General features: G+C 32.2%; 4 protein-coding genes across 4 annotated transcripts; 2 read left to right on the top strand and 2 right to left on the bottom strand.

The window, feature by feature from the left end:
• Positions 1-4,713: 4,713 nt before the first annotated feature.
• HELRODRAFT_185880 (hypothetical protein) lies at positions 4,714-9,653 on the top strand. Its single transcript, XM_009025585.1, is given in 15 exon segments — positions 4,714-4,771; positions 4,897-4,979; positions 5,146-5,247; positions 5,462-5,549; positions 5,677-5,783; positions 5,915-6,048; positions 6,450-6,537; positions 6,901-7,029; positions 7,254-7,325; positions 7,613-7,696; positions 8,018-8,144; positions 8,330-8,476; positions 8,700-8,841; positions 9,187-9,429; positions 9,442-9,653. 13 exon segments carry the CDS (start codon positions 4,923-4,925, stop codon positions 9,230-9,232), a joined length of 1,323 nt encoding a protein of 440 aa, XP_009023833.1. The 5' UTR covers positions 4,714-4,771; positions 4,897-4,922; the 3' UTR covers positions 9,233-9,429; positions 9,442-9,653.
• Positions 9,654-9,658: 5 nt separating this feature from the next.
• Positions 9,659-10,369, bottom strand: HELRODRAFT_177387 (hypothetical protein; the record flags this gene model as incomplete). Its single annotated transcript, XM_009025584.1, has 1 exon — positions 9,659-10,369. The coding sequence occupies one exon, from the start codon at positions 10,367-10,369 to the stop codon at positions 9,659-9,661; it is 711 nt and encodes a 236-aa protein (XP_009023832.1).
• Positions 10,370-11,356: 987 nt separating this feature from the next.
• On the top strand, positions 11,357-12,202 carry HELRODRAFT_84811 (hypothetical protein; the record flags this gene model as incomplete). Its single annotated transcript, XM_009025458.1, has 3 exons — positions 11,357-11,456; positions 11,591-11,838; positions 11,993-12,202. Coding segments are annotated over 3 exons (558 nt in total), but the record flags the coding sequence as incomplete, so codon positions are not given.
• Positions 12,203-12,406: 204 nt separating this feature from the next.
• HELRODRAFT_177385 (hypothetical protein) lies at positions 12,407-21,034 on the bottom strand (the record flags this gene model as incomplete). The annotated part of the gene is made up of 8 exons (XM_009025583.1): positions 12,407-12,858; positions 13,166-13,264; positions 13,886-14,474; positions 14,625-15,147; positions 15,298-17,233; positions 17,702-17,845; positions 19,694-19,910; positions 20,807-21,034. The coding sequence occupies 8 exons, from the start codon at positions 21,032-21,034 to the stop codon at positions 12,407-12,409; spliced, it is 4,188 nt and encodes a 1,395-aa protein (XP_009023831.1).
• Between the last annotated feature and the right edge of the window lie 2,021 nt (positions 21,035-23,055).

The raw sequence follows: 23,055 nt of genomic DNA, 5'->3' as shown, positions 1-23,055 counted from the left end.
TTTGTGTTTTAGCGTATGACTAACTGATCTTATTAGAAGTACATTTATTTGTCCACGTGTCTTATGCATTTATATTTCTATGGATATGTTTGCTTGTTTGTATGTGTGTCTGTTTGTATATTTGCATATATGTAAGTAAGTAAGTTTGTATGTATGTCTGTATGTAGGTTTGTATGTGTGTGCAGGCATGTTTGTATGTATGTGTTTTTATTTTTGTATATCTGTATATACCAATCTTACGGATAAAATGTTAACAATGTAATAATGAGCGTGTTTTCATAGAAAAAATTTTTTACTTGCAGCAGCTGTTGAGATAAGTCTCCTTCGATATGCATATTGTAAAAATTATTAATGATTATCTCGGGTACAAGAGAAGTGCTTCTCTATCGTCAATCAGTGAGTATGATGATAACAGAGACTCAAGTGTTTGTTTGTGTGTGTGTTTGTGTGCGCGCGAGTATGTGTGTGTGTGGGCGTGTGTGCGTGTGTATGTCTGTATGTAAGTTTTTTTCATTATAAATAAAAATTTGTGTCAATTTTTTTCATTGATTGACTACGTGAATACGCTAATAAATATGAATTTATGGGCCAATATTTTTCATTGATTTGTATGTTTTTTAGAGGTTTGTTTGTATGCGTGCGTATATGTATGTGTGTGTGTATGAGTGTGTGTGCGTGTGTTAGTATGCGTTTGGTTATTTTCGGCATAAATATTTGATAAGATACACGTGTTTGTGTCTGGATAAATTGAGTTAGAACCATTACATACACGGTCGTTTCCGAGTGTTTTTGTTTATTTCTTTGTTCGCTTGGTTGTTTGTCTGTGTCTTTACTTGGTTGTTTGTTTTATTGTTTGTTTGCTTGTTCACACGTATGTTTGATTGGCTGTTTGTTTGTTTGTTTTTATGTTTGTTTAAATATTTACAATAATATGCGTGATTTTTTCATTACATATAATTATTGTACATTGTTATACATTGCTATATCAAATTACACAATGTTTTATCTAGTTTTAGAGTGTTATATATTGTTATAGATTGTAATATATTGTAATATAATTTGTGTAATGTTATATAAATATATTCCTCTTTGAACATTTTCATCTGTTCATCTCCATTATTCCTTGCACAATTCAATATCACTTTGTTTATTCTAAGTTTGGAATAATGCTGGCGATTTTAACCTCACTGCCAAACTTTAAATAAATATGTGTAAATGTGTGTGAGTGTGTGTATGTGTGTGTGTGTGTGCAAAAACGTGTATGTATGTGAAAACTTGTTTGTGAGTCTAGACGATTTTTGATACTTCGAACTGATAGTCATAAATAATTCTTATGTAAATTAACAAGTTCTTCTCGATAATTCATCATAATGAAGAATGCATTAAATTAATCCTTAAATAATTATTATACATGCACCACTTATGTACCTCGTTATAGCAAACTTAATGTTTGTTATATTGTGTTCATTTTGAAATACAAAAGTATTTGGTACGTCATAGAGCCAACCAATGGGGTAGGGGCCATCTGGTGGGGAGGTGTCATCTGGTCATGGAGGTCCCCACATATTTTTGCTGAGAGGGTAAAAGTAAAATCAAATTTTAACCAAACACCCAAATTAAGTTTCAAACTGTAAAAAATCGACAACCATTTTGTCAAAACTTAAGCCAAGCATACAAAAATGTGAAATATAATTTATGCGGTATATACCCTGGGACCATATGGTACATGCCACTGAGTCATATGGTATAATACATGGGGTCTTATATGATTTATACCGCGGTACTATACTGTATGTACCTCGTTGTTTAGTATGCTAAAAGTGTTCTTGAAAGTGTAATGAGAGTGATAATAGCGTATGAATTATTCAGGCTGATAGGATGGGTGATCTAGCGTATTATGCCGTCATGCGTTTTTAGAGCTGGTATTGTTTGTATGTGCTATACACAGAGGGTATCAATGATATATGAAATACGCAGCCGACTAATATGTTGTTGTTGTTGTGTTGCTGATGTTTGTTGTTGTTGTTGTTTGTTGTTGTTGTTGTTTGTTGTTGTTTATGTTCGTTGGGTTGTTGATGTTCGTTGTTTTGTGTCGTTGTTGTTGTTGTTTGGTATTGCTGTTTTGTTAGGATGTATTTATATAATGTTGTTGATGATGGTAATGTGAGTAGAGATTTAAATAATGAATAATAAAGAGATATACCTACATCAATCAAAATGATAAGTAATGATATAGAAGATAAATAAGATACACGATGATATTTACGATGAATGGATGGATGATATATAGCGTGATATATAGGATTACAAAGAACGGATAAAAAGTATGAAATAATGAATGAAATCACCGATAACTGTTAAAGATTACAATAGAAAGAAAATGATTTCTATCACAAATGAATGAATGAATGAATGAATGAATGAATGAATGAATGAATGAATGAATGAATGAATGAATGAATGAATGAATGAATGAATGAATGAAGGAAGGAAGGAAGGAAGGAAGGAAGGAAGAAAGGAAGAAAGGAAGGAAGGAAGGAATGAATTAGTGAATGAAAGATAGAGCGAATAACTGACTAAATAAATGAATGAATGAATCATCGAACAATATTTTGCCTTATGTGCATTGAACTTCAGAAATGATGAACGATCGACTGAATGAGCGAATTAATAAACAGGCGAACAATTGAAAATATAAATAGACGAATGAATGAATGAATGAATGAATGAATGAATGAATGAATGAATGAATGAATGAATGAATGAATGAATGAATGAATGAATGAATGAATGAATGAATGAATGAATGAACAAACGAATGAATGAATGAACGAACGAGCAAATGAAAAAACGAATGAATGAACGAATGAATGAACGAATGGAAGGACGTTTGTTAATCAACTAAATAACTTAACAGGTAATGGAATGAACATAATAACATACCAACTTTACATTTATCAATTTGATCGTAAAAATCATCCAATTCCTTAAAATCCAAAATATTTTCAAACAGTTCTATTACGACAATGTAATAGAATTTCGTGAAAAAGATGTTTTATAAAATAATAATAATAATACTCAAGTAATTTTATAAAGAACGTTTGAACGTTTAAAATTATTAAACTAAAAGTATAAATAATAAAAAATAAAATAGATAACGCTATAATTAATAATATTACTTCTATACATACCCTAAACTATTTATGTAACACATCAACAATAACATTATAATGCTTCGTTAACCCTTAACAAAAATCTTATATGTTTGTGTCTGCCCTTTTTATTGTCCTTACAAAATTATTTGTTAGTATGGTATAGACACATGTATGTATATTGTATACGTGTTAAGTATTTACGCGAGTTTGTGTGTGTTTGTATCCGTGTGCGTGTATGTGTTCTTGTACGTGAGTGTTTGTATGTAAGTGTGCGAGTGTGTGTTTGTATGTAAGTGTGTGTTTGCATGTAAATGTGTGTGTGTGTGTTTTTATATGTGTCTGTTTAATTCAATTATATGTACACATGAACAAGTGGAATAAACTATGCTATGCATGTAACATCAAAAGAGAGTCAATAAAAATTGATTTTCAGGTTTTAATTAAATAAATTATGTAAATAAAAAGAAATAATAAACAACAATAATATTAATAACAATAACTATAATAATATTAACAACAACAATAATAATAACAACAATAATAATAAAACTAAATAATAAAAATATATAAACATCACAGAAACGCTCTTACCAGCTATATTTAACAATCTTAACCAAATCCAAATAAAACCAATTAATGTAATATAAAATTCGATTATATTTTAATCAATATCCCATCATCATTATCAGTAAAAACATAAATGACATAATTATTTCGATATAATTAATACTAATTAATATTAATTTTTATTATTTAAAATTTATTTCATACTAATACTTTTTTTGTTAGCATTAACCAGGGCTTATTTCACATCAAAACTAATTATGCTGCTTTAATTTAAAGGTGTTAAGCTCTGGTTTTACCAATACAGGTGCAAAAAGCTTTCGTGCAATGCCATTGGTCGGCTAATGATCCATTGTGATGCTTGTATTATTGTTATTTTTGTTATTAACATAAAATTTTATTGAACATATAAATATATACATATATATTACTCATTTAAACATAAACATACTAAAATTATATTATATGATAGTTTATGATTAAAATTATTATTTTGTTATTGATATTTTTATGAAGCTGTATTTAAAGATTTGTTTTCATAAAAATAAAATAAAAGTTTTTGGTATTTGTGCATTTGTGTAATATAATAAGAGAAATGACGAGAATGATAATAGCAGCAGAAATAAATAATAATAATAATACAATATGATATTGATAAAAATTATGGTTATTATTGTTATGTTTTATTATTTTTTGAATTGTTTATTAAATATTTGAGACCATTTGTTAATTTAGTAACTTGATTACATGTTCCACACTGACAATTAGTGAACATTACTTGAAAATTTCAATTAATTTTTAAGTTATTTTAATTTGTATTTTTAAAACAATTACTGTCAATCAATTTTTCTTTCAACATAAATGTTCTTCAATTGACTTTCCTATAGGAATTGAAATACCAAACTTTTTACTTTACCACATTGTTAAATCTGGCTTACTTTTAAACTAACACAAAATATTTATCTATGCTGTTAAGGTCGTCTAACTTGTGATCAAGTTAACATTTAAAGTCAATTTTTATGACAAAATGGCAGTTTTGTTAAAGATTTGAAGTATTTTCACGTTAAATAGATAGTTTAAAATTTTTTAGTGGAATTAAGTTTGTTTTTTACTTTTTATTTTTGGAGAAAATTTAGTTTGCTTTATTATCGCTCATCTTCACAATTATTTTTAAAAGTTTTTTACATCACAAAACTTAAAAAAATGGAAAAGGAAGGTGCGGGAGAAAGTAGTCAAAATGTCGATTTTTCGAGTGTCAAAGTAATTCCTAATTTATTCATTTTTATGATTTCTAGATGTAGTTCTAATAAAAATCACTCAATTTAGAGTTTTAAATAAAAAATCATATGAATTAGACTATTAGAGATTAGTAGATTAAACTACCGGCCCGTTTTGTTATTAAAAATATGTTCTCAAATTCAAATAGGCTAATGTCAAAAGAATTAAAGTGAATGGCTTGGGTAGGACAAAGAATGACATTGTCAGGCATCACATCAAACCCTTGTTCGCCGCTACTACATTTGAAGAAGTATGAACAAATTGAATTTTTTTTTTTACAAAAAGACACTTTTTAGTTTAGAATACTCTGATTATATAAACACTTATTCAGTTTGGGATCTCAGTGCATTTGAATCAAGTCACTGCAAAATAGGATCAGACACCTCTAACCATTATACCATCATGTCATCCACTTATAAAAGTGTATATACCCAATACATGAATTTTATTTTGATCTACTGCAGATGATTAGTGCTATCAATCTTTCGAAAAATAAATTTGAGCAGCTGGGTCTGTTCAAAAACATGAAAATCTCTATAGATGTCAGTAAAAGTAAGTTACTTGATTAAAATATTTTTCCTATTATAATTTTTCCTATTTATTTAAATTTTTTTTCTCTCAAATAAAAACAAAATATTTACCTTTGTTAGTGAATAAATTATGTTAATTAATGATCAAGATAGCCCTGAACTTCCAAATGCGTATGACATCGCATACAAAGTTAAAGAGCAAAGTTATCTTACTGGAGGTCTTAGTACAATGATTGGGACTAACGAAGGTACTATGGTTAGTTTTGCTAGTGTTGTTAGTATTTGTGTGTATGTGTGTTTGTTTGTTTGTATGTATGTAGTTGTGTGTGTTTGTTTGTTTGCATGTTTGTTTGAATGTTTGTATGTATACGTGTATATATCTTTCAGGTTGGTAGTTTAAAGCTAGAGAATGTTTGGGGCCGGGGTGAGAAGGTCGCGACAGAGTTCACGTATGGGTCGGCTAATGCCATTGGTGCTAACTTATATCTCATCAAACCAATGTTCTTTGAGCCACATTTGCTGTTAGTTTTGTTGTTTGATCAACTGATTTGTTGGTTGTTAGATTAATTCATTGGTTGGTTTATTGATTGATCAAAATATTTGGTTTTTATATTTATATATTCATTCATTTATTCATTCATTCATTCATTCATTCATTTATTCATTCATTAATTAATTCATTCATTCATTCATGCATTCATTCAATCAATCATTCATTCATTCATTTTTTCTTAAATTGTTTACACATTAGATGAATATGCCTGTATGTATTTAATTTATATATATTTTCATTTTTTTATTCATTTATCCATTCACTCATTTAATTATTCATTATTTATTCATTCATTCATTCATTCATTCATTCATTCATTCATTCATTCATTTCACTCACTTATTTGCATGCATCAACATTCACATTCAGATTGAGGTTCTCAGTCTTTCAGACGAGTGGGGAATTTCCATGGAGTAGCTACAAGGAGACAGACAGGGGTCTGGCTGTTGATTATACTGTGAGTTAGCTGGTGTGTGTGTGTTTGTGTGTGTGTGTGTGTGTGTGTGTGTGAGATAGGTGTGTAGAGGTGGGTCTAGTCGGAGGTGTGTGGCGTGAGTTTGCTGACTTTTGCGGTGTGTGTGTCAGGTGAGCAAGTTGGTTGTTTGGTGTATCGTGTGAAGTTTTTTATTGTTTAGTGTAAGGCTTTTTTCTCAATCAATCAATCAATCAATCAATCAGTCAGTCAATCAATCAATATCGGTCAGTCAATCAATAAATAAATCAATCAATCAGCTAACTAATTAGTTAAATAATTTGTTCCTAAAATTAGTTTTCCAACTTCTCTAACTTAATTAATTAATTAATTTATTCCTAAAATTAGTTCTCCAACTTCTTGGGCAGCCACACATTGAGGTGGGAGGGGATTTGGAGGGAGCTGCAGGCTCTTTCCAGTTCAACTGCGTTCGCTATCCGAGAAGAATCAGGTCACAGTTTGAAATCTAGTTTAAAAGTAGGTCAAGGTCGTCGTCGTCTTTTGTTGACCATTGTTGTTGTTAAGGATGTTGCTTTTTGTATTTTTTGTTTCTTTGGTTGAGAAAGCCCGTCGTTGCTGCTCTGTTGTTGTAGTATAATAATATTAATAATGGTACTAATAATAATAATTATTATTATAACAACAACAATAATAATAATAATAATATAATAATTATGACGTTAAAATAATTACTTATCCAGTATACATGGTGTGCAGACACAAGAGACAGCAAGGTGCTACCAACATTTGGACAACTTTATAAATTTAGTACCGTCAGTATTATTATTATTATTGTTGTTATTTTCGTTTCTTATTATTATTTGTAATTTTTATTATTTTATTATATCTTTGTTGTGATGTATATTATTATTATTATTATTGTTATTTATTTGTAATTATAATTATGTATGTAGTTGTTGTGGTTGGAATTGTGGTAATCTTCCCATCTGTTCAAAACCTGGTTCTCTTTTATTGTTTTTATGTTTAATTTTATTTAATTATTTTTTATTTCATTCTCATTCATTTCTCTTTTTTTCCTCTTCTTCTTCAAAAAAATCAGGAGTTAGGCGGCTTGGGAGGGGATGTTAAATTCAGCAAGCACGAGGCTGAGTTTCAGCTCAACCAGCCACTCCCACTTGATTCTGTGAGGTTTCATTTGTTCGTCTGATTAATTAATTTCTTTTTTAATAACATTGTATTAGCTTATTATTTAATTGATTAATTAATTATTAATTAATTAATTAGCCAGGTGATTACAACTTTTTGAATTGGCCGTTTAATTTAGTGTTAAGTCTGTAGATTCAATGTAGGTAATAAATAAATCAAATAAGAGTGGGCATAGTTTTTTTAGTGTTCACTTGGGCTTAGTAATGAATTTTAGTAAGTAAGATGTATGTGGTTGGGGGAAGGTTTTTATAAATACTAATTCACCGAGTTGAAGTTTTTGATTTTCTTTGTGTTGCAGACGTTACAGTTTACTCTTTCAGGAGGCGTGGCCAGTCAGGACCTGACCATACACGACCGATTTTTTCTCGGTGGTCCACTCACGTTGAGAGGGTTTAACTTCAAGGGCGTAGGTCCAAGGATCGATGGTTGGTTGGTTGGTTGGTTGGTTGGCTGGCTGGTTGGCTGTTTGTGTGTTTGTCTGTCTGTCTTCATATGATATGCAGTGCATGGGTGTTTCAATCGTTTTCATGTTTGGTTTGTACTGTTTGAAATTTTCATTTGTTTCAATTTTGAAAAGTTAATTATATAGTTCAGTATTCGATTCATTCAGGATGCTCTCTTGGATCAAATATTTTTTGGTGCAGTGGCTTGCACCTCTACACCCCCCTCCCATTCAGACCAGGCAAGGGTGGATTCGGGGAAAATTTTAGAACCCACTTTTTCATAAACGCTGGCAACTTAGCTTCATTCAACCGAGGTTACTAGTCAGTTATATGATGTTCCGTGTAGGCAGTAGAGCACGTTCACATTATTTAAATCATAGTAACTTTATTTTCACATCAATTCATCTAAACACTCACGACACACACACACGAACATAAACACACACACACACGAACATACACACACACACACGAACATACACACACACAAACATACACACACACACGCAATTTAAAACTATTCCTTCACTCACATAGAACTCTCTCTTAAGAACAACATCCAAGAGTTAATTGAAGGATATAGACTGAGTTATGGCTTGGGGATCGTTATTAAGTTGGGAGGCATAGCAAGAGTTGAGGCAAATTACTGCATACCATTGAAAGCCCAGGAAAATGATAGGTTGACATTTTTGTTTTATCTTTTTCCAATTTATATTTATTAATTATTATACTTCTTAATTTTCTTAATTTCTTAAATTATTTCTTTTTATTGTTAATTGTTTTCAATATATGATCAGATCGGGAATAAAAGAGTTTTCAGTATTTGTATATTGCTGTTTGATGTATGTGAAAATAATACTTGTTTCAACCGTATTTTTATGTGTATAATGTAAAGTAGTAAGTATTATAAATGAATAATTACATGGCTAATGATACTACCTGAGGTCTATTTCTATTTATTTCCAGTATTCCATTTGATATTCTGCAAAACTAAATTTATCACTAATTAATGAATATTCAACAGTATAAACCCGGGACTGCAATTAGGCATTGGGGTCTCGTTCTTATGACGTCAACAACTTGGAAATCAAAGACGCTAAATAGAAATTCTCTTACGCACATACACGCGGGCGCACAAATGTACAAACATTCTTATATATGTATGATTTATAATTAGGTTTTCTTGTTATATATTTATGCCTATTTTCTTCTGTAAATAGTTTAACGTTAAATGGTTCCAGTACTTAATGAAATTATAATTATTTAATTAATTAATTAATTAATCACATCATGATATAGAAATGAATATTGTACTTTATTCAATATCTCGTGATCATGTGGATTTTGTTGAGATGATTTAATGGAACAATTTGTTATTATTTAGGATGAAATGTTTGTATTTTTTAACATTAGTGCAATTATTTCGATGACTCCAAATATCGTTTATGCAGTAAATGTTTATAATCCAATATTGAATAAAATAATCTTTCACATGTTTATTTTACTTTTTTGAAAATGCCACTTTCGTCATCTTCAACCGGAAAATGATCGTCGTCATCACTTTCTTCTGACGGACCGACGTAATCAAAATCTCCGCGGTCTCGAGCTCTAATCAGTTCGTCGTTGTCGTCGATGACGTCATATGGTGGGTGGATTTTCATGTATCTGTCAGTCCTCCTCGTCCTGCTGTACACCCAGTGAACCAACACAGCCATCGATACGAAAACGCCCAAAACTAGCACAAACACCAGACTTCTGTTCATCACTGTACTGAGTAACTGGAGCCTGGTTGCCAACATGGCCAGCGTCATGCCCAAGAAACAACCAATCAAGAGAAAGGCGTAAAATGTATTCTTTTCTACGATCTTTCTTTCGGCCAGTTTACTTTCAGCAACTTTCTTCAACTTCATGAATTCTCTGCGGTGATCTCTGTTGCAGCTTAAAATACCAAATTCGAGAACTTTAATTTCTTCTTCATATATTTCGGCCAGGCGGTATATTTCTGCCAGAAGTTTGTAGCCGAGTGGTGAGGACGGATTGATGTCGTTGATGATTTTTCTGGCGTCTTCGATGGCGTAGAAATAATGCTTGAGTTTCATGAAGGCTCTGCATCTTTCCGCGTAATTCGATGCATCCTTTGGACTGGCTTTAATTTTTTCGTAACATTCTAGAAGGAATTCAATGTTTCCATCGCCTTCTTCGGTCATTTTAATGATAAATGTTGAATTTATACCCAAAAAGCAAAAAACAATTTTATTGCTACAAATTAAATTCGAATTTGCCAACACGGTTCTATATAAATGACGTCATCGTCATAGTATAAAGACAAAATCGGAAAACATTAATTACTGATTGCTATGATGACAAGAAAGCGTTTTTGAAAAGATTTATTTTAATGTTATTAAAAATCAGGTCGAATACTTGAAGATGTCATGAAGCTTATCAATTTTAATGAAATTCAAATTTTTACCTGATATTTATAACATCCATTCACTTTTCAATTTTTTTACAAAAGTGAACTTTGTTAGTAATTAAATTTTTCGAAATGTTTAACTTAAACTTTAAGTTAAGTAAATGCATTTCTTTTTCTGTTTTATGATATATGACACTAAATATTTTTTAATTTTTCAAGAAGTGCATCTGAAATGGAATTCATCACGAATCCCCAACACTGGAACAGAAACAAAAAACTGAAGAACTCCAGCTTGCTCTCCATAGCTTGTTGGAAAAAAATCATCTCTAATAAATTCTCAATTGTCATCTTTCTAATTGTTTTGTCCGTTATTTGCTACGTCTCTTATCATTTTGTTTCAAAATCTGGTGAGCCACCGCTCGGAAGAGATGTGGTAACAGAGTTCAACAATGAGGTCAAGTTGTCTCCAGTTCCTGACAACATTTTGAAGGCAGCTGAATCAGTTCGGATTTCTGACAGAATGCTCAAGGTCTACGTCGACAACAAGGTGACATTTTTCATCTTCAGCTTAGTTATGTATTGTTTTTAACTATTTTTAAATCATTCTTTTATGTTTTATAATAATAAATAATACAATAATAATTCATTATTAAGACTAACCATTTTTAACTTTTAACATTAATTATAATTTATATGTTTTGTATATGTTACATTTCAGCACTTAGTGATTAAAGCTCTGGAAGCAAAACCTTCTATCAAATATGATTTTGTATACTTCTTCCTTCACGGGGCTGCATTTACATCTCAAATCTGGAAGACATTGGGAACATTACAATTGGTGGCTGCATTTGGTCAGTTAGCAATCGCCATTGACCTTCCAGGTTATCATTTTGAGGTGCTTCAATAAGGTTGCATTTAATAAAAGCACTGTTTTATCTCACAGTTAACATAAATTTTTTCATAAGTGTGGCAATCTCTTAAAACAAATTTCAATGAAAAAATTGATTACAAAAAGGGTGGGGCCACAGCACAAACAGTCGACTGACATCAGAAGAATCTCGAAAAAACTTTCTCACCCTCCTGTTTAATGAATTAAACATCACAAAACCGATCCTCATCACCCCATCTATGAGTGGGGTATATTCCATGCCCTTCATTATGGAGCCACAATCTGAAACATGCAAGGAGAGAATCAATGGACTAATTGCTCTTGCTCCGACTGCCACCAATGTCTACAGCCATGCTCAGTTTCACAGATGCGATGTAAGGATATAAAAAATTATAATTTTTTCTTTTATTTTTTATAGTTTGTTTTGGAAAGTTTTTCCAATGTTTTATTAACCAATTTTTAAGTTTTGTCATCATTTTAATATGTTGTTTCACACTGTGGAACTCAAAACTAAATTTATACTTTCAGGCAAAAACGTACATTGTGATTGGCGAAAATGACAAAAACATAGGCCTATTTGCCCTGGCTAACTTGAAAAATATGCCAAATCGTAAAATTTTCATCATGAGAAATTCATCTCATGCCTGCTACAAAGATCAACCGACATTTTGGAACGAAATAATTTATCATTACAACAAAGAAATAATTAAACGAGTGGATGACAGTTCACACTTTTGAAAAGATATTTGCTTTATTTTTCATTTTTTTTCACTCTTTGTTTAAGTTTAAATTTCATTGTTTGTTATATTTACTGCTATATATTCAGGCGTTTTAAATGTTTCCAAGAAAAATATTCTGAAACGAAATGTAATAAAGAAACAGTTATGAAATTCGACATTTGTAACTGTTGTTTCTTTTAAATAAAAAATTTATTTCAAACGGTCATACGTTTGTCTCACAATAGTCGTTAAACGCATTATCTCTACGTATTTTATTTGAATTCGTTGAAATATTTGAAGTAAATTTTCTAGGCGTGTTGGAAGAAGCCGATGATTTGTTCAAATTTTCCGTAATTTCTGTAATCGTTGCAGCGTCGATTATTATAATTTCAGATGCTTTTTCTAAATTTTCAAACAAAATATCATTTTGCTTGGCTGTCGATAATTTTTTCATTTTCTTCTTTTTTCTTTTTGTCAATCTTTTCCTTGGACCGCGAACGCTCCTTCTGAAATCTCTCAATATGGATGAGAGTAGAATTATTTCTGAGACTTTCGTCAGAAAATAAAACGAAGCTATTGCTAGTAAAGTTTTAATGATGGTTGAGATCATCCTCTTTGAAGTTCTCAGAAGTTTTATGAAGAATTCGTAACAACTAGAGGCGCCTGTGATGATATCTGAAAAAATATTATTAACGAAAATGCCTTGAAATGATTCATCGTGAAATACATTTAAAATTTGAAATATGGCTAGCACGACATAAGACATTCCTAAACTTGTTTCATCTAATCTTCATAATATATTTTACTCTATTTTTCAATAAAATTGTTCAAAAATTACATCAAAAAACATCTCTTAACATATTTTCATCTAACTTCCAAAACAATTTATTCAATTTTCCGAAAGTATACCACAAAATAAAATAAAAAAAAGAACTCATTCATTCGAGTAGGGTAGCAGTACATCTAGCATCTAGACTCCTACCGTTTCTAGCAGCGACGTTATCTGGTCTATGAAATTTATTTCTACTCTCCAGAGCACATGGCAGTAAATGATGCATGGCTCCCACATCGTTGCTAGGACCTGCCGTCGAGAATGATTATTTTAGAATTAGATGTATGCCTTTTTTCCCTATTTTGGAGTTGTATGTATGTAATTTTTTTTCAATTTTAGAATTTTATGTAGGCCATGTCGTGTTTCTCTGTTTTCAAAATTGTAAGTACGTCTGTGCTTTTCAGTTTTATTGTTCTCCTATTCGCTTGTTTCTTACGTCTGTTTTGTTTTTATTACTTCATGTATTGTAGTGATACGTAATGCAAGGTTGTGTAATGTTATGTGATGTATTTTAATGTAATATGCTGTAGTGTTTTGTGATGTATTGAAATGTAATGCAGAGATGCGAGCGTGCCTTTTGGCGTTCGTATTAATGCACGCCTGCTTGCTTTCTAGTATGAATAGTCAGATAAAACTCAACCATCATTTAAACTAGGCCTCACAAGATACAACAAAATTAACTTTAAACATTTACATAAAACACAAAAATATGGCCTTAATAAGCAAACGCAAAGAACAAAGAGCAGTAAAATCTGATGTGACAAATGTGAAAAAATATATTTGATTGCATACATCTGCCAAAACAACAAACAACACAACAGCGACAATAACAAAACAACAGGCGCAAAACAGCAAATCATAATATTGCACTTTGGTTTTTCAGCAGCAGCAAGTAGGACCAAATAAATTTCAAGTCAGTTCTTTCATCTGAGATTGATGAAATTTGATCGGGCCCGGGAGATAGATGCTCCTTCGTATTGAACGTTCTCCATACAAATCCAAACTCATCTTCGACTAGAAACACGCTGTCGTCAGCTAGTGAAATATAAATCAAACGTTCTACAGTTTGGTGCAAGCTATAGAGCAGCATAGATGTCCCACTGATGAGGACAACGAATGTAAAGAGGTTGGAATTTCTCTCCAGTCCCATCACTGCACGACTCAGAAGGGAGGCGCGGTTAATTCTCTTCTGTCTGCTGTTGATGTATTTGTGTGGCGGTTTCAAGGCTTTTAACAATTTCTTAACTTCGTTTGTATCAACAATTTTTGCATGTTCGCTGTTTACTGTTGATCGATAATTTTGGCAAGTTTCGCTTGCTGAATTAATTTTACGTGCTTCACGGTTTGGCTGGCTTTCATTTTCAACATTCTTTGAATGAACATTTTGTTGATATTTTGTTTGATGTTGGTGTTGATGTGTTTGTTGATGTTGCAATTGATGTTGTTGATGTGCTTGTGGCTGATGTGTTTGTGGTTGATGTGTTTGTGGCTGATGTGTTTGTGGCTGATGTGTTTGTGGCTGATGTGTTTGTGGTTGATGTGTTTGTGGCTGAGGTGTTTGTGGCTGATGCGGTCGTCGATGTTGTGTCGGTTGACGATCTCGACGTACGATGTCGTTGGACGAGCAATTATTATTTCTCTGCAGTAACCGCTCGCTAGAGACGTTCAAAGATCGGCTGGGGAGGTCATTATTTTGTGGCGTCGACGATGAGCCAGGCCGATTATTACTTCTGGATGATGATGCCTGGCTCAAATTGAAAATAAAAAACAAGCGTTGCATGCGGAAAATGAAGAGCAAAACATCTATAATTACAAAGATTGGCTGCAGCGTGCTCGAAAAGTTTTCTAATTTGCAATAATCGTAGTCCTCTTCGCCCTCTTCATTCGTTGCGTCTGCGTTTTTCTCATTCTTTCTCGAAATGTTAAGAGGATGATGTTCGTAGAAATTAACTTTTGCTTTTATTTCCTTCGTCAAGAATTGATTCTGTTTTTTGGAGAAGTGTGAACGGAAGGAATGTCGAGGTGTTTGAGGGTTGATGGATGGGTTCAAGGACGTTTTAATAGCTTGTTCAGCGCATGGGTTGACAGTTGTCCTCTTGGCCAACTCAATCTTTTGCACTTCTGCTTCTAACCTTTGAAACAATTTATAATCTGAATATTTTAAAATACTGTTCAAAAATTATGTCTTACATAAAACTGTTTACAATCAATCGAATTTCATGTTTTTTAGCGGATTTGTTTTAAAAAATATGCGAAAATAAAAAATATAGTCATTTACTTACCAGTTATGAAGCATCCATTTTGAAGTTTTTAACAAAACTGCTATCTTCTGTAAATCAACAAATTTCTTATTTTTCAACTTCCCATGCTTCATGAACCACCTCTTCAGCCAATAATTTTCTGACCACCGCCTGTGACCCTTCGCAAGTTGTTTCTTAGCGGTTCCATCAAAAACATCCACAACAGCATCATGTGACGCCGTTGAAATTCTTCCACGAATCATTTCAGTGTCTGGCACAAAACTATTCATTGAGATTCTGAATGCATTTGAAGGCTGCATTGTCTCGTAAAGACCATCAAATGATTTCATCGTCTGTTCACTTGCAAACTTCATCACATCCATTAGATATGCCTCGCACGCTAACTTCGTCTTGAAAAATTTTCTCCATTTACTTTTTAGCCGGCGTGGTTTTAAGCTGGATGCGTGATTGAATTTCATTTTTGCATAACTTTCATTATCTATTTCCAATTTTTCACGGGTTCTCTCTTTTGAGTAATCCCGATTTTCTTCCTGCATACCGAACGAATAATACGATCTCTCGAGATTCGGAACTCGCTGCGGAATACGTTCGGATAGCGATGTAACATCCCTACCGTGATTCACAATCAGCATCAGTTGGAAGAAGAAAATCAAACTCGTTAAGGCGAAGAAGAAGCTAGAAAAAATTTTCAGAGTTACATACATGACGATAACTGCTCTGCCCCAGAGTATTGGAGTTTCTTCAAGTTTCTTCGGGCAGACTCGTTCGCTAGAGTAATTATCGGTTCGGTAATCGCTAATAATAAAATCTAATTTATCTACAGTGCCGTAAGGAACATAAAGTTTGCTCGAAAACGGTCGATTGATCAATTTAAGTGGTCGGCTGGTTGATGTTGTTGATGTTGTTGATGTTGTTGATGTCAGTGATGGTGTGGTTGTTGTCGATGGGGCTGTCGATTCAGATATATTGTTGTCATTGCTGTGGTCGCAATTATGTTTACTGTCGTCGTTTTTGTAGCTGCTGTGGCAGTTGTTGTAGCCGTGGTGTATATTTTTGTGTGAGTGTTTAACGAAGAAGTAAACCGTGAGCGTGTGCAGTGTTAAGGCGCTGAGGATAATAAGGCAGGCTGGTGCGACGTGATATGCCAGTGTCTGAAAAGATCCCGTGTTCTCTATGGCCACCATTGATGAATGAATGTTGTTGTTGTTGTTGTAATTTATGTTGTTGTTGTTGTTGTTGTTGATGATGTCATAGTTGTTGTTGATAGCGTTGATGTTTCGTTGGTTATATATAACATTGTTTCTGTTGTCTGCATTCGATGTAACGATTTCGTTGTCGTTTATGTTGCGGTTATAAATGTTACTGATGTCATTGTTGTTTTTGTTTTTGATTTCATTACTTCTGTCACCGCTTATCTGCCAATCAAAATAGACTCCGCCTTCTAATTGTTTCCCTGAAATTTTTGACTCCGACTGCGAGGCTATTATGTTTCTCGTTTCGTTTAACTTTCCGATATCAAAACCGAGTTCGTTTCTACCAATACCGACAAAACTTCTATCACCATCATCATCTTCTTCATCACCATTGTAATCATCATTGTAATCATCACCAGTATCAAAGTAATCATTCATCTCATAATCATTAACATCAACACCTCTGACGTCATCGTTGTGGTTACCGTCATCACCATTCAAAGTGTCATCTTCATAATCCTTTCCACCACCATTACCGACAAAGACACAAGATAAATACGAAACGAATTCGGTATTCGTAACATCGGTTAAAACGAGTTTGAATACTTTGTGCGGTTTCGAGATAGTTTTGGGATAGGAGATGATGAAGGTGATGTTGAAGACTGGCGGGCAGTTTAAGAGGACGTCAGCGTCCAGTATTTGCTCTTCATTGGTTAGATCAAAAATTGTAATCTTCATGTAAGCCGGACAGTTTGTCATGCGGCCTGTGCATGTGAATGTGTGTGTGAATGTGTGTGTGTATGTGTGTGTGAATGTGTGTGTGTAAATGTGTGTGTGAAGGTGTGTGTGAATGTGTGTGTATGTGTGTGTGTGAATGTATGTGTGAATGTGTGAATGTGTGTGTGAATGTGTGTGAGTGTGTGTGTGAAAGTGTGTGAATGTGTGTGAGAATGTGTGTGTGTGAATGTGTGTGTGAAGGTGTGTAAATGTATGTGAATGTGTGTAAGAACGAGTTTATGTTTTTTGTATATGTTTATGTATATGTGTGTTTGTTTGAATCTTTTTGTTTGTAGGAGTAGATGCACATTCAGCTGTACACACCCACATATGCATTCGAAAGATATAGACATACACACATACAATATAAACACATACAAAAACATATACACACAAACATAACATACACACAAATACAAGCACATACAGACACTTACAAACAACTGCAAACAAACCTGATACAACAATGTTGACGAACTTTCTATCGCGAGAAATGTGAAGAACGGTTTGGATGTAATGGCTCAAGAATGTTGATACTTTGTAGTTGTTGTTGGCTGTCTTTTCTAATTGAAACCACCATTTTAATGCGGATCGGTTTTCTTTGTGCGTGTGTGTGTGTGTGTGTGTGTTTGTTTGTTTGTATGTATGTGTATGTGTGTGTGTTTGAATGTGTGTTTGTGTGTTTGTGTTCGTGCGCGTAAAAATTCGTGTACGTGTGTTTGTATGTACGTGTTTGCCTACTGTTTGCACATGTTCATAAACACATACATACAAACTCTTTCTTACAATCATACATACAAACAAATGTAAAGATATACACATACACATACATACAAACAAATAAAATACATTTTATAAAAGTATGAAAAATTAACTTTTTTTTATAAAATTTAGTGCAATGGATTGAAAAACAAAAAAAAACACAGAAACAAAAAAGAGAAAAAAATGATTGACATTCGTCACTTAGTTTCACATCAACGCTCGCATTTTTTAACAAAATTACTGTTGCTACTTACGATGACGATGCTGAAATGCTACTAATACTAATACAAAGAACAATGGCATTACTACTACAACTACTACTGCTGCTGCCACTACTGCTACTACTACTACTACTACTACTACACTACTACTACTACTACTACTACACTACTACTACTACACTTCTACTACTACTACTACTACTACTACTACTACTGCTGCTGCCACTACTACCACTACTACTACTATTACTACTACTGCTGCTGCTGCTGAATTTGCTGCTACTACTGTTACTACTACTGTTACTAAGTACACCACAGCTAAAGTTTTGACAAATTGTAATATTTAGGATGATAATTTTAATAAATAAAAAAAAAAATGAATCAACATTGGATTTTTTTTAAAGAACCAAGTTCATCAAAAAACAATTTTTTAACACCTAAATAAAGTCTGCACTAAAATAAATATTTCAGCTGAAAAAGTTATAATATACAGAAAATAAAACAAATTAAGACTGTTGCTACTGCTACTACAATTACTACTACTAATACAACTGCTACTACTACTACTACTACTACTCCTACTACTACTTCTGCTACTGCTACTACTACTACCCCTACTATTACTACATTATTTATAAATATACCACTACTACTATAAAACTCGAAAAAATGAAACCTAAGTATTATAGAGAAGAGACCGTCGCCATTACTAATGTTATGAAATGCCATCTTTTAACGTGCTTATATTTTTCCCGCCGTTTTTATAATATGCCAGAAGTTAATTTTATTACGCACACACAGAAAGGAAGAAAGAGAAAGATAGAAGGAAAAAATGGAGAAAAAGAGAGAAGAGTAAATAGAAGAAAAAAATGGAAAGAGAGAGAGAGAGAAGAGTGAATAGAAGAAAAAAATGGAAAGAGAGAGAAAGAAGAGTGAATAGAAGAAAAACATAGAAAGAGAGAGAGAGAGAGAGTGGAGTGAATAGAAGAAAAAGATAAAGAGAGAGAGAGAGAGAAAAGTGAATAGAAGAAAAAAATGAAAAGAGAGAGAGAGAGAGAGAGGAGTGAATAGAAGAAAAATATGGAGAGAGAGAGAAAGAGAGAGAAAGGAGTAAATAGAAGAAAAAGATGGAGAGAAAGAGAGAGAGAGAAGAGTGAATAAAAGAAAAAGATGGAGAGAGAGAGAGAGAGAGAGAAAACATTAAATAGAAGAAAAAGATGGAAAGAAAGAGAGTGAGAGAGAGAGTAGGAAAAACATATTTGTAAAAAAAGGCAAAGCGAATGGTGACAGATATTTGGTAAAAAAGACGAATCGAGAAATGAATGAATAAAAAGTAAATTAAAAATTGAATAATTAACATCATAATAGAGAAATAGGTGCAGTCAAGAGTAATCCAAAGAAAAAATAACAGTAAAAATAAAAAGTAGAAGAGAAGAAGAATAAAAAAACGATGAAATAACATACCGGGAAGGGAGAATTTCAAAAACGGAAGTCCCTTGTTACTGGTCACGTGATATTCAAATCCGCCATCTTGAAGTCTTTTGTTTATTGTCACATTCAGAATCTTTTTGTTGCTGTTGTTGTTGTTGGGTTTTGTACTTTTGTTAATGTCATTTATGTTGTTGATGTTTGGTTCGGTGATGTTGTTGATTTCGTTGTTAATGAGAATTTCATCTACTGGCTGAAATCTAGAATGATGTATTTTAATATTTCAATTATGCCGTTAATGTTTTTAACTTGAACCGCAAGAATACTAAAAAAGTAACAACAACATCTACAACAACAACTAAAACAACAACAACATAAACATCAACAATAACAACAACAATATCATTTTCAACAACATCATCGTAAACAACAAACAATAATTCAACCGACCAAAGATAATAAATTAACAGCTAAATTATTCATTGGAAAAGACTAACTAATCAGTTTTATTGGCCAAGTCAGAAAAAAATGTCAAAAATTAAACTTTTTTATATAGCTATCCAAAAATCAACATCCAACCAGCCAACCAACCAACCAGCCAACCAACCAACCAGCCAGCCAGCCAACCAACCAATCAACTTACCAACCAACCAACCAACCTGTTGATATCTTTATAACATGCACTTCTACTACTTGCCCATGTTGCAGTATTGTGTAGGAATGGCTGGCGGAATGTAGTCAGTAGTGAATAAACGTTATCTGATAACTTGTATATTTTAAATTCTTGTTTGTGTTGATTTTGTTGTTGTTGTTGATGTTTTTGTTGTTGTTGATGTTTTTGTTGATGTTTTTGGTGTTGTTTATGCTGGTGGTATTGTTGAGTTTTGTTGGTGTAATGTTTTTGTTCTTGATTGATAATTTGTTGATGTTTTTTATGTTGATGATGAGAATTTTGTTGTTGTTGTTGATGTTGTTGTTGATGATGATGTTGTTGATGTTGTCGTTGGTAGTATTTGTTATATAGTATTTCTTGAAGATGTTTCTGGTACGTTTGTTGTTGTTTTTGTTGCAAGTATGTCAGTTGTGTTGTCGACGGATGTTGTTGTTGTTGGTAGAGAATACGGTGATGTTGTTGACTGGACAACAAACTTTGCTTATGAGTTTGTTGTTGTAGTGTATATCGTTTCTCTTGTTGTTGATGATGTTGTTGTTGTTGATGTTGTTGTACATACTGTACATGTTGTTGTTGTTGATGATGTTTTTGATGATGTTGTTGTTGATGTTGTTGTACATATTGTACAAGTTGTTGTCGTTGATGTTGATGTTGTTGCTTATCTGCGTTATACTCCATTGAGTCGAAGCGATATGTCCAGGCATCTGCAATAACATAATAATTAATATCTATGTTACTATTGTCATTGTTGTTGTTACTCTTGTTGTTATTGTGTTATTTTTATAATTATTAATAATATTATTATTAATAATGTTATTATTAATAATATTATTGTTAATAATATTATTCTTATTATTAATATTATTATTATTACTAGTAGTAGTAGTAGTAGTAGTAGTAGTAGTAGTAGTAGTAGTAGTAGTAGTAGTAGTAGTAGTAGTAGTAGTAGTAGTAGTAGTAGTAGTAGTAGTAGTAGTAGTAGTAGTAGTAGTAGTATAATTATAAATATTGTTATTATAATGGTTTTATGATAAAATGATGGTTTTATGATAAATTTTTTATGATTTTTTGAAAAATAGTTTTGAATCGACAAAGGATAAATTGGAATCTTCAAATTTTTAAAAATTTAAAATTAGGATCTGGTTTATTCACTTTAAACATTTTTTTATCTATTTATTTCTTCAAATAGAATCAAACCAAATTTATTTAAAAAAAGTGAATGAGATGAAATAAGTTGGCAGCTAATGATTAAGCCACTTTGGGTGGGATGGTCCGGTGGCAACGAAAACCTGGAGGCCCTTAATTATTTAGTGGGGGTGTGTAATTATTTGTGGACTCCCAAAAAAATTCAATGGAGATTTCTTTGTTTGACTTGTAGTACCAACAGTTTCATTAATGGAAGAACTTGCTCCGTTAGACATTTTTTAATAATTTTGTCATTCAAACCGGTATTTATTTAGAAAAATTATGTCGTAATTACATTATCGCTCTTATGGAAATTCTATTTTTGGAGAGGCCCTGGATAAACCTACCCTTTGCCTTGGATCCAGAATTGTTTGTGACGGTCAGCATTCATTGTTATTTGTAATAATGGATGCTTTTATGATTACTTTGACACTATAGTTTGAATGTAGTTTCTTATAATTTTCTAGGGTAATTCTTGTTAATGCGACAAAACTAAATCTATCTGGTTCGTGTTTCGGTGTTGTAAAGTTATTCATAGATTAATGATTTCTTTGACGCAGATTTTCAAAGGTATATAATGAACATTGACTTATTAAAAATGAAAAAAATTGCTATTTAAATTGGTTGGCTCTTGTATATGATCAATACTTCCACATGTAACGACTTAAATTATTTAGTTTCAATTTATACACTTAGCGCACTCTAATTTGTGATTTAACTTTACTTAAAACTGAATTCCAAAATGCTTTTTCAAAATTTTAAACAAAATTAATTAATTAATACATGCAGGCTACTAATCATTTGAAATAATCAAATATATAAATAAATTTATAAAAAGAACACTTCAAAATACGTTTATTGTAAAAATAGTCAAATTTAGAAAAATTAGTTTACAAAGAACACAGTTTCAATTTCATTTTTTTTTAATTTTTAAACTTTGGGGTCATTTTAAAACGGCTAATCATATTGACATTGTGGTTGTTGTGGTTTGTTTGACTGGTTGGTTGTGGTTGTGGCTGTTGTTTGACTGGTTGGTTGTGGTTGTTGTGGTTTGTTTGACAGGTTGGTTGGTTGTGGTTGTGGTTTGGTTGATTAGTTGGTTGGTTGTCAAACTTTCTCTACTATATACAATCAATATATTATTATTATCATTATTATTCTATTATTATTATTATTATTTTATGTTGTTTCATTATTTTTGTACTTTTAAGTTTTTGAGTGGCCATACAAGTTTCTTAGAATTTTACCGTTTCCCAGACACCGCTGTTTGAAATAATAATAATAATAATTTTTTTGTTGTTTGATTGGCTGGTTGTTGTGTCTGTTGTTGGCTGGTTGTTGTTTGATTGGTTGGTTGTGGTTGTTGTTGTTTGATTGGTTATGGTTGTTGTTGTTGATAGGCTGGCTGGTTGCTGTTGTTGTTGTTGGCAGGTTGTTGGTCTGTTGTTATTTGATTGGCTGGTTATGGTTGTTGTTGTTGACGTTTGATTGGATGGTTAATGAGTTTGTTGTTGGCTGGTTGTTGTTTGATTGGTTGGAT

The sequence above is a fragment of the Helobdella robusta genome, assembly GCF_000326865.2.
Source record: "Helobdella robusta unplaced genomic scaffold HELROscaffold_42, whole genome shotgun sequence".
Taxonomy (NCBI): Eukaryota; Metazoa; Annelida; class Clitellata; order Rhynchobdellida; family Glossiphoniidae; genus Helobdella; species Helobdella robusta.
This window is presented reverse-complemented; position numbering and strand designations above follow the sequence as displayed.

Excerpts from the sequence above, each read along its gene's own strand:
- HELRODRAFT_185880 (XM_009025585.1), top strand. The coding sequence starts at position 4,923 with ATGGAAAAGGAAGGTGCGGGAGAAAGTAGTCAAAATGTCGATTTTTCG. Across the intron at positions 4,980-5,145 it reads TCGATTTTTCGAGTGTCAAA|GCTAATGTCAAAAGAATTAA; the intron begins GTAATTCCTAAT and ends AAATTCAAATAG. Across the intron at positions 6,049-6,449 it reads TTCTTTGAGCCACATTTGCT|ATTGAGGTTCTCAGTCTTTC; the intron begins GTTAGTTTTGTT and ends ATTCACATTCAG.